Consider the following 15,523-nt stretch of genomic DNA (forward strand, 5'->3'; position numbering starts at 1 on the left):
GCAAATGTATCTGATGTCTGGACTGAAAATGTCACATCCATAACACGGGATTTGCCTAGATGCATTTTCAAAAGAGTGGAAGAGAAGAGAACGATTCAGTATTTGTCTACATACCTTTAAACTTTCCATGCTGTTATGTCTGCTGTTGTGGACTGGGCTGCTGTGCCGTGGGCTGTTACTGAAGCAGAGAGCATCAAAACACAACACACCTCCCACACAATCACCCAATAGACACACCTGGAAATCACAAACACACATAGAAAGTGAGAAAGAATCAGATCATTACAGCGTGCAATCATCACAGTCAGACACATCTCAGGATTGCAACAGCACGTTCTGAGTCAACAACACTTTTAATAAGTGATACAGAAACAACACAGCTGCAACTCTTCTCTTTTTTATGTTATGTTTGATGATTATCTTTTCCCTACAGTGAGCTCAAATCACAAACAAACGAATCCACATGTGTAACTATCTTTCAACAACAGATGAGGCTGTGCCACACTGGATTTCTGGCCCAATTAAATGCCAAAATCAGAGGTATAATATGCAGGTGCTATTTGAATGGTCAGACTCCCCAGAGCATCACCACTTGACACACAGCTCATAAACAGCGGTCATCACAATAGGAAATCATTGTGCCTTCTAAATAGACAGGAGTGCGTTATTGGATTAATTATATGAGATTATACGAGCAAAAGACCCCCCCACACACACATTTTCATTTTAGAATGACTCATCATTGGTGACTCACACACCCTGTTAGAGACCCAAACACCCTTCCTGTTACCGCTCAGGATGGTGTTTGTCTTTGCAATAGTTCACCAAAAAATGAGCCTTGTCATTATTTGCTCACCCTCATGCCCTTCCTGACCATAATGACTTTCTATCCTCAATAGAACACTGAAGAAAAGTTTGCCAAGAATTATAATGCACCTTTAAAAACAACGTGCTAAATAATAACATACTTATATTTAACACATTAATGTGTTTCTTTAAAGGTCCAACGTATGAAATTTAGCGGCATCTAGCGGTGTGGTTTCGAATTTAAACCAATGGCTAACTCCCTCCATTCTCCCTTTCAAAGCACTACGTTGGCAGACACAGGGAGATGTCGTCACATTTTCGCTTCTTTGTTGAAGTACATAATGTATTTATGAAACGCACTTTGTAGAGCAGTTTGTCCGTTAAGGGCTACTGTAGAAACAACATGGTGATTTCCATGTGAGGGGACCCGCTGTGTATGTAGATAGAAATACTGTAGCTCATTCGAAGGTCATAAAAACATAACGCTTCATTCTGTAAGGTCTTTTATACACATCTGAAGATATAGTTATGTATATAATATTGCATTTCTGACAAAAGATTAGGGATGAGCGACTACAGCATTATCTGTATCTGTATCTGTATCTGTATCTGTTAACCATATGAATTATCTGTATCCGTATCTGTACTCGGACTGGGCGGGGCCTAACCAGGAAGTGGGCGGAATTTAACCCGGAAATTGGGTCGGGTTGTCTTGAGATGGGCGCCCCGCCCCGCTTTAACCGGTATGTTATTTTAAGCATGCAATTGATATGGGTTGATCAGAAATTGTTATATTTAATGCTGATTAGAAAAATATTTACATGACAGCATCAGCATTGAGCTTCAGATCAATGGTTTTGATCACGATGACAAACGAACTATAAACAGAATAAGTTTTGCAACAATGAATACAACACATGCGGTTGCAATTATGAAGTAAAATGTAATGAACAAGAGTTTTCATGTCAACATAAGTTTATTTTTTTAACTTTTAATTAAAAATTGGTTAGAGCCAGCTGACGGTTTAAAAAAGACAGGCAGAGACGCAACGCGAGTCGCATTCTACCAAGCACCACGTCTGAACAAACCCCACGTTTACCAAACTCTACTGGTTAATAATTAAGTACTACAAACCGAAATAAAAAAACAAACCTGAAGCTGAAGAAACCCTAAACGTTAACGGAAAAGACCCGCGAACCTGAGTGACTGAGGGAGAGACGGAGAGAGAGCTGCAGACACAGTCAGCAATACAATACATCTGTATATGTGTAGGGGAGGGGCGCCGTGACTATCACAGAACGCAGACACAGTCAGCTACCCAATGAGGATTTTTATTCAATCCGAGCACAGATATTGACTCGTATTACTCGTATGATACTCGTACTCGGCAAAAGTGCTTTATCCGTACCGGATACTCGTTTCAGCCGAGTATCCGGCTCAACTCTACAAAAGATGTTAAGTAACCTACCATTTTATGCATCAAACAAAGATGATATAGAGAAAAAGGTTACAGACTGCATGTTCCTCATGATTTATATTGGAAATCATCTAATGTTATAACATTTTTATGTGAAGTGGTACAAAATTATAATTAGTATTAGTGATTCTTGTGAAAGCCATAAGGACCAGTTTTTATAAAAGGAGAGCCTTGTGGTGGGTGAGAAATCATTAAATAATTGTTTCCTACTGAACTGTTTCATTAATAATGATGTAGAACCAGCCTCACCCGCACATGGTCAATACGAGTTCAGTGCAAAAAGCAAAACAGTGATTAAGATTTTAGGCCAAGAGTGGTTGTTTTGGCATTCATTAACTCACCCGCCCAGTGAACCCTTGACCTTCTGGAGACTGCAGAAAGCTGTGGTACACCTGGTTGGTGCGGGCGATAACGGTTGCCACGGCATCTTGATAGTGTGGAGAAGCAATTGCAAGCAGAGGTAAGGCTGCCAATGGGAGATGGTCAACACTGCTGGACACGCAACTCTCATCATAGCTGTAAGGATTCAGACTGTGGAAGAGAACATCAAGTGAGCATCTAGTCTTCTGACCCCACCGACAAGTCGATAAACATTGAAACAGCATATGATTTAATCCATTGGAACAGCATCACATTTTTTAAAGAATTGTTAAAACTTGCTTCCACAGAGACACAAATGTGCTTTATCACAGCACAGTGCATGAGTATGCATTCATGTGTGCATGAGTCCACACACACAAAAAAAAAGAAGTGAAAGATGGTCTTGCCCCCACTGTTGTCTCCTTGAACAGCTGTGCTAACCTCAGAGCTATCGATCAAGCATAGCAATTAGCGACCTGACGGCTCTGACAGACAGCGGAGTTCAGGGCGGGACTGAAGGATGATGGAAGAGGTACATCCTCCTTACAGCCCGAGCCAGGACTTGGGCAACAGCTCTGGGATAACTCTACCAGTCTAAAAAAAAAAGCCACCAAGTGTTGTGTGAGCGAAACAAAATGGACATATGGAGTGAATCTATGGCACTGCTGCTTGGTAATAAATTGACTGTTGAAACGGTGCCACCAGGTCCCAAATTCAACGAACAAGTGGAATGCAACCAAGTGCCTTCTGTCTGAGGAAACCGCACAGGTCTGACGAGAACACGTGGCGTCGCTTCTCTGATTATAATGACAACCTATAAGCTCATGCTAATCAGTTATCAGTGACATCACCCGCTGCTACACAAAAGCAGTTCCAATTTACATTAACAGGCTCCTTTTTTGACTCATCTGTGGTATATAACAGCGTTCTCCATCCTAAAATACCCCAAATTTTCATTCTGTCCTGCCACTCCTGACAAGGGCGAGACTATGACCCCATGTGAACAACATTTCCTGTCATGTTTACATGAACTTAACTGGCTGAAAAAGGACACAGCCATTACAGTAACAAGCCAGCAGACCAAGGGCCAGTCCAATTAGACACGGTTCACAGCGGGAGAGGGTTCAAAGAGCACCTCCAAACTGCTCAGTATGCCCCTTCACCCTGGATTCATTATTTATTTATAGTCATCTAATTAATTTTTGCTCTGTCCTAGCAGCTGGTGCATTTGCCAAGGCTTCTGTACCTCCTGGAAAGGGCTGAACTAATACGACTGGCTAGAAAATTGGCAATGAAGTTCAATTTAAAATGAGTCGAGTATTGGCAAACCACTTATTTGAAGTAATGAGGATCCTCTCTTAAAGGAACAGTTTAAAATGAAAATTCTGTCTTCATTTAGTCACCCTCAAGTTTTTTCAAACCTTTATACATTTAGGATATCTGAAAGGATGCTTGTAACCAAACAGTTCTTTGCCACCATTCACTACCCTGGTACACTCAAAATAAAATAAATGATTTCTTTAAAGTTGTTTGTTTTTCATAAACAATATAGTTTGATATAACACTTTTGTATTGGTTTCTTGTTCAAGCACAATTTCAATGTGCAACAGTGACATAAATATACTCTTTGACATTGCTTAGTCCATTTGTGTTTGGGAAAATCATTTTCATTGACTAACTGAAACTACACAGCGGATTGTGTTCCCAGAATGCTTTGCTCTTGACTGGATTTAGATTTAAAATAGTTTAAGTACTATTGTATTTGTGGTTTTGGGCAGATAAGGAGACGTGTAAGTGTTTAATGTTCTATAATGTTAAAATTCAGAAGATTTTCTGTTGTCTGTGATTTTTGGGGGATTACCATAGTGGTGAAGAGTAAAGGTTTTAATTAGGTTGGGGACGAGCACCTTTATGCCATAACACTTATCCAGCTTTACTCAGTGAGTAAATACTGCAAATGCAGCAAACCCTCTGCTGCTTCCTGCTAGCACTATACATAATATGTGGTATAAATAAAGATGTTGATTTGAAAAATACTGTGACACTGAAGAATTCATATTTTTTGGCTTACCCATTCATCTGAAATAAATAAATTAACTTGATCAATTTAAGATTTACTTGTCTGTACAATTCACCCAGTTTAAGTTCAGATAAACCATTTCAATTGTGTGAAAATATGTGTCATAATAAAAAACAATGAATCCAACAACGAATATTATGAGTGTAGGAAAAATTGCTTAATCCTAATCGTTGTTCTGTTGAACACAAAAGATAACTGAAGAATGTGGGAAAGCAAACAGTTCTGGGGCACTTTTGATCATTGTTTTCTAATATGGTAGTCAATGGTGGGGTAAGCATTCTTGTTTAAGCATTCTCACGAATACATTTCTCGGTTTTCATCAGAACAAAGACATTTATACAGATTTGGTAAAACTCGAGGGTGAGTAAATGATGGCAGATTTGCTTTGGGTTGAACTGTCCCTTTACGTTCCCTACGATGTTATTGCTCTCTCACTAACCTTGAAGCTTCACATTCAAATGGCTTGACAATGATTCTACATTTTTTATCATTCGTAGGAGACAATCTATGTCACAAAATGTAAACAAAGGGCAAACTAGTTTCTCAGTAAATGTGAGACAGAAGCAAACTAATTCTAGTTTTTCTGAAGAGACGAGTATGAGCAATAATAAAATGGATGGTTGCCATAGCAAATTGTGCCACAATGGAAACAGTAGACGTATTCTGGGTAGGAATGAGCACTTTAAACTTTTCTGTCTGGTGAGGTGAGGTGCTATGGAGCGAAAAAGAGTGTAGACGTGTTTAAGCCAATCCATCAACTAACCAGATTTTATCAGTTAAATCGCCATTTTCTAATTAAAACTTTGAGCATCTATGAGAATGCCTAAGTCTAAATCTACAAGAGTTGAAAAAAATGGATAAACTGGCAGAGAAACAGGATGAGTTGCAAGAAGATCAGGCCTCAGTCAGTCAGCCAGGCGACTCGTCAAACCTTGTGAAGACTGCCGAGGGAGTCATCGAAATGTCTGGTAATCCTTCTACAGGGAATATTATGGCAGCTATCACAAAGCTTCATGGGAATGTGGATGCCAAATTTAACAACATGGCACCTCAATGCGAGATCTGAAGAACTCGCTTGAGGCAACTAGCAGGAAAGTTCGCAAAGTTGAGGAGGCTGTGAATGTACACGAGGAAATGATTGTGAACTTGGAAAATAAGTAGAAACTTCTTCAAGCCAAGGTGGATAGCCAACGGAAGTCACTAGACTAGTTGGAATCGCGGAGCAGGCATCAGAATATCGATTCTAGCGATTCCAGAGGACTCTGAGAAACTTTTCTGTCCGTCATAAAATTGGCCTACGGATGCTGGTGTTTGTCTGGTTTCCTTACCTAACGCTGTGAATGATAAAATGATAAATGCATGCAAACATTAATCCTTCTCAAGAATGCCAGTAACTGAAACAACGGCGGTACCCATTCACTTCTATTGTATGGACACAAAACCAATGCAAGTCAATGGGTATTGCCGCTCTTCAGTTACCAACATTCTTCAATATAACTAAATTTGTGTTCTGTAGAAGAAAGACAGTCCTACAGGTTTGAAATGACATAAGGGGGAGCAAATAATGACGGAATTTTCAATTATGGGTGAACTAGCCCTTCAAGAGGCTTCAAAACAATTATTCTTTAACAAAGAATATTAAGGTTACCAAGAAGACATGCAAACATGACTACAGAGACACACAAAAACCAACACGAAAACATACATTCAAACATATACCTTACATCCCATTACCTATCACCATTAGCAGTGTTTATATGACTCATACGGATATGACCCTTGAGATACGGATGTGACCCTAGAGATCTCTCAGAAACAAAACCTTCTTATCTCCCTGCCTACACAGATGAAGACCCCTGTACTCCCTGCTAGCCTGCTCCACAGGTGATGGCTGCCGGGTCTCGAAATAGCCAAGCTCAAGCTGAGAAGAGGCAGAGGACAGATTTCTGATCAATAATACACCTTTAGACTGCCAAAAAGCTTGTGGACAAACACAAGCATGAGCTGAAATCTAAGGGCCCTTTCACAAATACAGCCGCTTGTTTAAAATCTAATTTGCGGAGAAGCTTGTTATAAACCTTATTTGTGCTCCCTTCTGAGCAATAGGAGTCCGATAAAAATATATTTATCTGGATTCAGTGACTCAATCAACTTAACCTTGGAAATGGCAAATTTTTCCCTTTCCTTTCTATGATGTCAGCGGACAAACAAGACAGGCTGGGCATAAACAAGTCCATCAGCTTCAACAGCTGCACGCTAGTGTTTAAGGTAAAATATGCCCATGATAAAAATCTTTCTTCTCTCCCGGTTTGATTTTCAGATTGATAAGTGTTACCATTGTGAGCCCCTTAAAAACTATTATTTGAGCATAATAATGTGGACAAAATATGACATCAGAATTTTTGGTTTGGAACAACTAATATCAAATCCATCAAGTATGCCCAATTGACCGAAATTATGACCGAAAAGGGCCACATTTTTTACTAGCTAATAAAGATAACAAGGACCTAAATGTTGCCAGGAGAAACATTGAGCAGACCACCGACACTCGCAAGTGGTCCTGGAGAGACAAATTAGTATCCAACTTCTCCCTATCAGAGTCGACACAGACCCCTGGAATCACGTATCGAATTGACTTGCCCACCATGTTTTGGTGATAGAAAATCAATGTGGAAGCTTTTTTGTCACAGTTGCTAATTGGAAATGCTGTGTGGAGGTGGCAAACAAAGGTTTATAACAATTCCTCCCTTCATTCCCCCCATAAGCACTAATGAGTGCGTGTGGGGGTCCGTGTGTGTGTTCCTTTGCTTCAGACCACAATTATACACAAACAGGTGTGGTGAAGAGCCACATCTGTAAGAGCATCTCATTAAAAGAGTAAAGTCATTATCAGCGGTAAAGAATTGGCAGGACAGTCTCTGCTCACACAGGCAAATCCCAAAGCTCTTACACTGAGGATACGGAAACAAACATGTATGAAAGCTTTATTGACCGAAGATGTGTGTGCATGCTGAGGAGCTCGGGAACACATAGAACTGTTTACATATGTGCTGTCTGTCAATGATTCAAGATTCAATTCAAGATTTTTGTCACATACAGTTATATACAGTAGGTATACGCACAGAAGTGAAATTAAATCTGGCCAAGTCTCTATAGCGAAAATTATAAAATATAAGATAAAAAAAAATATCCGCTTAAGTTTACGATTAAGCAAAAGATATAGTACAGATTAAAATACAAGTTAGACTATAGACAGATTCAGCAGCAACAAACAAAAAACTTTATGTGGCCCAAACTTAACCTCTCCAAAGAATCTGTTGAATAGTTGTTGTGTAATTTAACACAGGTAATATACAATAAAATATTAATATAAAATATATATAAGTAAATATACAATAAGTAAATAAGATGTAATAAATAAGATATTGTAAAGCAAAACGTGTAGCATTGAAAAAACTATTTGAAAAGAAGACTAAAACATAGGTTTAACATTAAAACTAAAAATATGAAATGTATGGAGTGGGAGGAAATAATAGAAAGTAAATGAAATAAAATGAGTGCAGAGAGCTGACTAAAATAATTTTCTAGCCGAATATATTTTTATGACAAAAAGCATAATTTCCTTATTCTGAAAACGATATGTTCCTTCATACAAAGAATTCTGCTTAATTTTGAATGCCGTACTATGAGAGGTAAATAAATCATGTTTGTAATTTTCACGACAATTGTGTCACAAAGCAAATAATTCATTTTCTTTTAAAAAATCGTATTTCTTTTCAAAGGATGAAATATAACGGACGTGTACTTGACAGCATTTGTGAGAATCAATCTTTTCTTACTGCTAATGTCAAGCAGACTGAGCCTTTCAGGAGATCAAATCAAGCACACTAAAGCCTCCTAATGTTGCCTTGGCAAGTGCCGGTTCTACTCAAGTCAACTGATCGTCTAAGCCTTTATTATGGTGTGTTGGAAATAAAAACATAGAAAACAACATGTGATTCTGAGGTTTGGTAGCAGTGTGTATGATCACAAGAAAGAATGTGTGTTTATGTGCATCTCGGAATCACAATAATGATATTTTTTCTTAAATTTTTTATGATCTTGTTCTTTATTATATTATAGTATATATCTGTTTTTTGTACTTGGCTCACGGCTTCTGAATCTATCTTTCCTAAGCATTAAACCATAAAACCATTCCAGAAGAACAAACACAGTATGTATGTCACCTCTGAACAGGGTTTATCACGTTGATCTCCGTGGTACCCGAGTGATTGACATTTTTTATTAGACACGGTGTGGGAGAAGGCAGAGATTGCCATCATGTGATCAAAATAGCTCTTCATATTTTCTGTTTGCCCTGCTCCACTCAGTGACTTGAAGGCGCTCCATCGTCACCGCTTCACCGAGGTGATGAAAAAGTACAAGAAAAGACACAAAAGACCTAAAGCTACAGAAGAAATCCGCTGAAGTCCTTCGAGCAACGGAGCTCTCGAAGCGTTGGATCCGCTTTCACGGCTTAAAGGAAGTCTATTCATCGTGAAGTTTGATTTTCACGGAAAGCATCAGCGTTACGTGCTTGTGGCTGTCTTCTTTCCTCTTATTTGTTTTATTTCTCCTAAACGAATAAGAACGTCAAAGCTGACGAAACTCATTAGGTCTTGTTAGGCAAACAATTCAGGCTAAACTGGAGCTTTTTCTCTTAGATGCTCTCTGGATCCTGTTCTTACTCAATGGGATAAAAGATGTTATGTGAAGAGCAAAGCAATTTATAGATTACTTATGAATTCAGCTTCTATTATGAATTCAGCACAAATATGTTTTTCATCCATCCATCATCATGTACAATGTATTCATTGGGCTTGTCATTTCACAGTGGATATGCACAATAGAACAGCCATAACAGTCCAACCCTTACAAACAATTAAAACAATAAATAACTCCATGGTGCTTACAAAGGCTTATAATACTCTTATTTCAGTGTGTCTTTCACGTCTCTCATATAACTCCACTATCCACTTTCACCACATGGCTCTCACATTATCATTCAATCTCAAATCAATATTTAATTTACATTCAAGTGTATTTACTTGTGTGGTAAGCAGGAAAACAAATCTCTTTACACAAGCCCCTGAGCGCTGTGGGTTTATTTAGCGATAAAGACCAGCTGGACATTAGCCATTACATGTAGGATTGTGTATTCATAGTTTTACAGCAGGACTCACTTGGACACGAGGGAGAAGGCCTCGGCGCACACGGCAGGACAAGGCACCAACTTGATGACCACGTGCTGAGCAGCAGCTTGGTAATGCGCTTCAGATACTTTGTCCAGCACTGACGACAGTGTGTTCACATCTGCAGCTTTTGCACTCGGATCTCCACCAGCCGGGTCCAGTATGTTGCCACCATGCACCACCAACACCAGCACATGAGTCTGACACTTCTTCTGGAACACAGATACGCAGATCAAAACAAAATTTCACAATGGATTCCTGTAAGTGAAAGTACAAGAAGTTTTCTAATTATTGAAATTGATCAAATTACATTCTCTGCAGAGGAATTTGAGAAAAAGAACCCATTTAAACAATTATTGAATGTCATTCAGCTGCTTTACTGAAAGCGTGCACTTGAACTGGGATAACCCCACATGTTAATAATTCACATTGTTTTCCCAGCGTGATTTGAAAATGTTCCAAATGCACTGTGTGCTTTATTCTGCTTGTTAAGTCTGACGCACCATCACTTCCAGATCCAAACACTCTATCAGCAACAAAAATGTTAATATTTGCTTGTGCTGGAAAACTGCCAAAAATCCTTGATCCTAACCTTCAAGGGGGCATCCAATGGTGTATTATGCATTCAGACTTATTAACATGGTGAAACAGGGGGTTTCTGCCAATCCCATATTAATCTTGAGTACCTATAGAGTAGTATTGCATACTTCGTATCTTTGAAGAGTATTTAGTTTGATCACGTTTATAAAAGATAGATACAGCTGTAAGATTGTTTCCGAAAACATACGGCGCGTACGGGGGGATGGGTAGGCTGAACCAAAGCACTTGCGCACCCATTGTCAACAAAACACAGACAGTGTTTCACTGACTGAAATGCAAATCAATTTATAACCTTTATATAAAAAAATTCTCCTGATTTTTTTATATGCTTTCTCTATTAGTTCAAATAAACCTACCATAAAAAGTATAGACCCTTCATTTCTTTGTAAGCAGGCAAACTTACAAAATCAGTAGGAAATGCAAAATGGAGCGGTCCCAGCGCTAAAAGATGCTGGATATCTATCGAACGGGGTAAGTGAAAGGGAGTCATACGTCTGTGTTTTGTTGGTTCCAGCCCCCTATTCCCCCCCCCTGAACACATGGTATGTTGTAAGAAATAATTGCACAACTGTGTATTTTATAAATGTGATCAAACTAAAGACTTTACGGATATTTGTAGGGTGTGATACAATACTGTAAGGACTCAAGATTAACATGAAATAAGCAGAAACTGTCTGAGTTATGGCAACTTTAATCTCCATATCAAAATCCCAGATGTTCGATTCATTATGGTGATTTTTATAAATATTGATGTCGGAGATTCCGTGAGCGTGGAGACTATAGTGTACATTGTGAGTTTATGAACGTTTAGCTTAAATATGAGATATAAATAAATAGTGCTCATAAATGGCTGTTTAAACATTATCCTTGATTGAGATGGATGAATGTTTTGACTCGGGAACTGCTAAATCACATAAATATCACACATTACAGTAAATATTACCAATTACAAAAATATTAATGTAATAGTAACACTGATATAAAAAATTAAGCAGTGCTTTATATTTAATATATGCAATTTATTTTTATTTTATTTTCATTCTATGATTGTTTTAAAAAGTATTGTCTATTTCCAGATTTAAATTAAGACATTAAATTTTGGAATTTCCATGTCGTCGCAGGCTTTTAAATTAAAATGGAATTTTAAGACCAACAAGAAAAGAAAAAAAAATATTCAGACTTTGTTTAGTTCAACACTAATGTAACGAAGTTTGAAAGTAGAATCGAGCTGAATTTCACACTCTACAACATTGAAATAACATCTTACCTCAGTTTCTTCTAGACCATCAATGCTTGTTTGAGGAAGAAATTTCGTCCGTCTGAGATGGTAGAGGCTCTCTATAGATGAGACAAAAAGAGAGATACAGAGAGACATTGAAGCCCGGTTGCACAGATAAACAACAAACTGAAGCACATTACTGATCACATGAAGCTCCACTTTTCAATAATGCAGAGTAATCAAAGCGTATAACTAAAATATACTCCAAAAACCCATACACGCATGTTCATACTTCAAATGAAGTGAATAATGAAGCAACAGAGCTTTTGATTCGCCTCAAACCACTTTATTTCACCTCACATGTTGTCACAAAAACTAACAAAGCCATATAATAAATTTCAGGATGTAAATAGGGAAAACTCACACCCTTCGAGTTTCATCAAACCTTCTCTGGCCTATAGTCAAAATCACCTTCACCATTCCACACCAGTTTCTACCTTTCTATAGTCTCCACTCTGCTCTTCAGTTTCATTTTCACACTAATTTTCAGCCCCTCTGTCAGCATGAAGCTGGAGCCCATGTCCCCTTCACCATCTTGAACCACTAATCTGCTTTCAGACGTGAAATGTTGGATATTTGCACACCACATGGTTTTCATTCGATGAAGGTCGTAAAAAATGTCTGTTTGCTCATTAATTTGTTTCTAAACAGCCCAGCAGCAGCAGCATGAAGATAAAGAACTTCTTTCTAGCACATAAAACAGAGCCGATTGATGAAATGAATCATGTGAAACCTTAAAAAGCTGTGCTTCAAAGTTACAGCACCCACTCATATTTGAAAACCACAGCAGCCATGCAGATTTTTGTTTATCTGAACTATTGTACTTTTCAAAGACGTTTTGGTGCTTGCCCAGAATCCAATCCTGTAATTTTGGAATGAGAACACGCCGGTTTGTTCAAACAAACACAGAGTTGATTTGGTTTCCCATCCAGATAAACACTTGTATGTGGGGGAACGCATTTGGACCGCCATGATGATGTCATGACACCCCGAGCTGGTATGACATCACATAGACTGTGCCCATGATAGACCAGGCAGAGTCCCTTAATGACATCTTCACTCAGTGCCAAATCACTGAGTCTCCAAGGAGCAATTGTGTTCATGAAAAGCCATACCCGACTGCAGGAAACCCTTCCTTTGAGTCTAAGCTCATCCCAGCTGCAGGCTTCCATTCACAGTGAAGAAAACAGGCAGGGAGCAGAGCTGTTTTCTTCAGTGCTCAACACTGTACACACTGCACATGAGATGCTCTGCTAGCAAGCTCAGTGCCACTTTCCCACTGTCTGCTAACATTCAAAGTAATTCAGCTTCACACATCAATGTAAGTGATGTTCATGGAGGGTCTCACCCTAGTGCAACTGCATCTGGCGCCACATACGGTAGAACAGTGGTAAAAAAGACCGATTTACAGACAGACAGAAATACAGCCAGGCAGATAGACGGACAGACATCTACTATACAAATACAATATTGTTGAGAAATGTTTCTCATGCTCTTACAATTTAATCTCTTTTGCAATCTTTAATCTCAGGAAGGTGTATGTTAATAGCAACACTTTGTCGTTTTTCGACCTTAAAAAAATGTCTTGAAAATTATTTCAGTGCTAGAGAAACTCTTAACAGGACAATTTCTACACCTGCTGCTACCTGAGCAGCCTCATAGTGTCAGAAAAAGTAAGGACTCAGATGCAGGAATTGAAAAAAAACATGAAAACAAAAAACATGAAACAAAAATAATCCAGAAACAAAATAGGCTATTCCAGCTGGGCGACACATGCCGATAACCACAAGGGTAGAGAGAATGAAATGGCGAACGGAAGAAAAGGTCCAAACCGGCTCTCTCAAAAGAGAGATGCGGAGAATAAATCCTGGTTGCAAATACTACGTAGAGAGAACAAACATCAGTAATCCAAATGTGAGAAACAAACACTACATCGCCACGCTGAGTAAAGGAAAGCAATGGTGTAAATATACGGAGGCAGAGAAATGAGGAACATGTGTGTGTTATTACCAATGCTGATGTGAGAAGCTTAACCCAGGACCAGGCGGGAGGGAGTTAAAGGGAACAAACCAAAAAATAATAAAAAATAGAGACAGGGCCTGACACATAGCAGCTACAACTACACTGTTAATTCTGTGTTAATTCTGTCCCATCCCCTGCCTGTGGAAGAGCTTCCAAACGACGTTTCTAGATTCGTTCCATCATATCTGTTTCAACAGCTTAGTAAACAAATTCACATGTATTGCGCTGCACACGGGGAAGCTTATACAGCAACAGTTATGACACTAATAATAGACAATTGCGCTTTTCAACCACATGGGCAAACCCGTGAGCAAATGTTCCATATTGTTACTTTACGTACCTGTATAGAAATATCTTTCTTTACAATACTAAAATAAAAAATAAAACAAATTTAAATAATGAAGGAAAAGCAGCCCAGAAATAATGCGATAGCTGTTCAATACTGTTTGGATGAAACCTCAAGAGTTGCTTGATAAAATGCCAACATTTATGCAAATTCTAGGCAAAAGGTGACTACATTGAAGATGATGAAATATATTTTTTATTCTATTTTTGTTGTTAGAAAATATTATAATCTTTAATTTACATATTTTCTTATGTGGAACACATAAATAGAGTACAAAGAATATTCAATTAAATTAATTCAATTTACAGCAATTAAATTTGCTTTGTCAGTAGTTACTATAATAAAGCAACATAAATATGAAAAAGAAAACTTAAGCCAGAATAGATGGTATTATAAAAACATATATTATTATTTTCCATACTATAGCAGTAAGATCTATTTGCTTACTGACATTCTTCTAAAGACCTTCCTTTCTGTTTAGCAGAACAAAGAAATTTATACAGTTTGAAACAATCTGAGGTTGATTAAATAATGAAAGAATTGAAAAAACATTTTGGGCTGAACTATCCCTTTAAATGAAAGAAATACTAGAAATACAAGATTTCTTCACCCGAAACCAATTCTAAATGAATATTTCTTAACTTTCTGAATGTTAATTCATGTAATGACGATTAATGTTGAACATCAATCTGGTGGTGTCTCTTAACATTTTCCATACACAAACTCATTGTGTTTTCTTGTCCTCTATAGATTGACAGAATAAATCACCCCTGATCATCGGCTGTTTTTAAACTATCGGTCGTGAGCTGAATCCAAATTACTTTTATTCTCCGATACAGATTATTGTCCGATATATCTGTGCATCTCTAATATTATTCTGTTGATTGTTAAACTGCAGTATTTCGATGTTGTAGTATTAACAAAAATCAGTAATCATCCGAATATAAATAAACATTAGGGCCAAAAAAAGGAAAAAATGCGTAGTCTGATTAATAACATGATGTTATGTCTTAATCACATTTGGGGCCAAAATATAATTAAAGCTATAATGAGACAATACAGATGTTCAGAAGCCAAAACAGTTTAAAGACCAAAACAGTTTGGTTACTAACATTCCTAAGAAATATCTTCCTTTTCCCCAAAGAAATAGTAGTTCAAGTTTGAAACGAAAGGCTAAGTAAAAGTAAATAAGCTGAATTTGTTTGGGGCAAACTATCCACTATTTATAAGGATAATTAGGAAAACAGAAAATGTTGTCTATTTAATATGTAACTTAAAATAAGTTTCTTGTTTAATTAACTGTTGTATAAAACAGACATGT

The 15,523-nt window shown here is 37.9% G+C and overlaps 1 protein-coding gene across 3 annotated transcripts in view; it reads right to left on the bottom strand.

The window, feature by feature from the left end:
- Window positions 1-15,523, bottom strand: part of pitpnm3 (PITPNM family member 3) — an 89,248-nt gene that overhangs the window by 31,459 nt on the left and 42,266 nt on the right. For 2 of the 3 annotated variants that reach the window (XM_056757012.1, XM_056757011.1), the window contains exons 4-7: window positions 11,823-11,893; window positions 9,947-10,167; window positions 2,626-2,815; window positions 115-237 (exon numbers count right to left, since the gene is read on the bottom strand). In XM_056757012.1, coding sequence (XP_056612990.1) covers window positions 115-237; window positions 2,626-2,815; window positions 9,947-10,167; window positions 11,823-11,893 — 605 coding nt within the window. The remainder of the gene's footprint in view (window positions 1-114; window positions 238-2,625; window positions 2,816-9,946; window positions 10,168-11,822; window positions 11,894-15,523) is intronic. The other variant, XM_056757013.1, reaches the window with a different exon arrangement.

This window comes from Triplophysa dalaica, chromosome 9 (assembly GCF_015846415.1).
Source record: "Triplophysa dalaica isolate WHDGS20190420 chromosome 9, ASM1584641v1, whole genome shotgun sequence".
NCBI classification, from domain to species: Eukaryota; Metazoa; Chordata; class Actinopteri; order Cypriniformes; family Nemacheilidae; genus Triplophysa; species Triplophysa dalaica.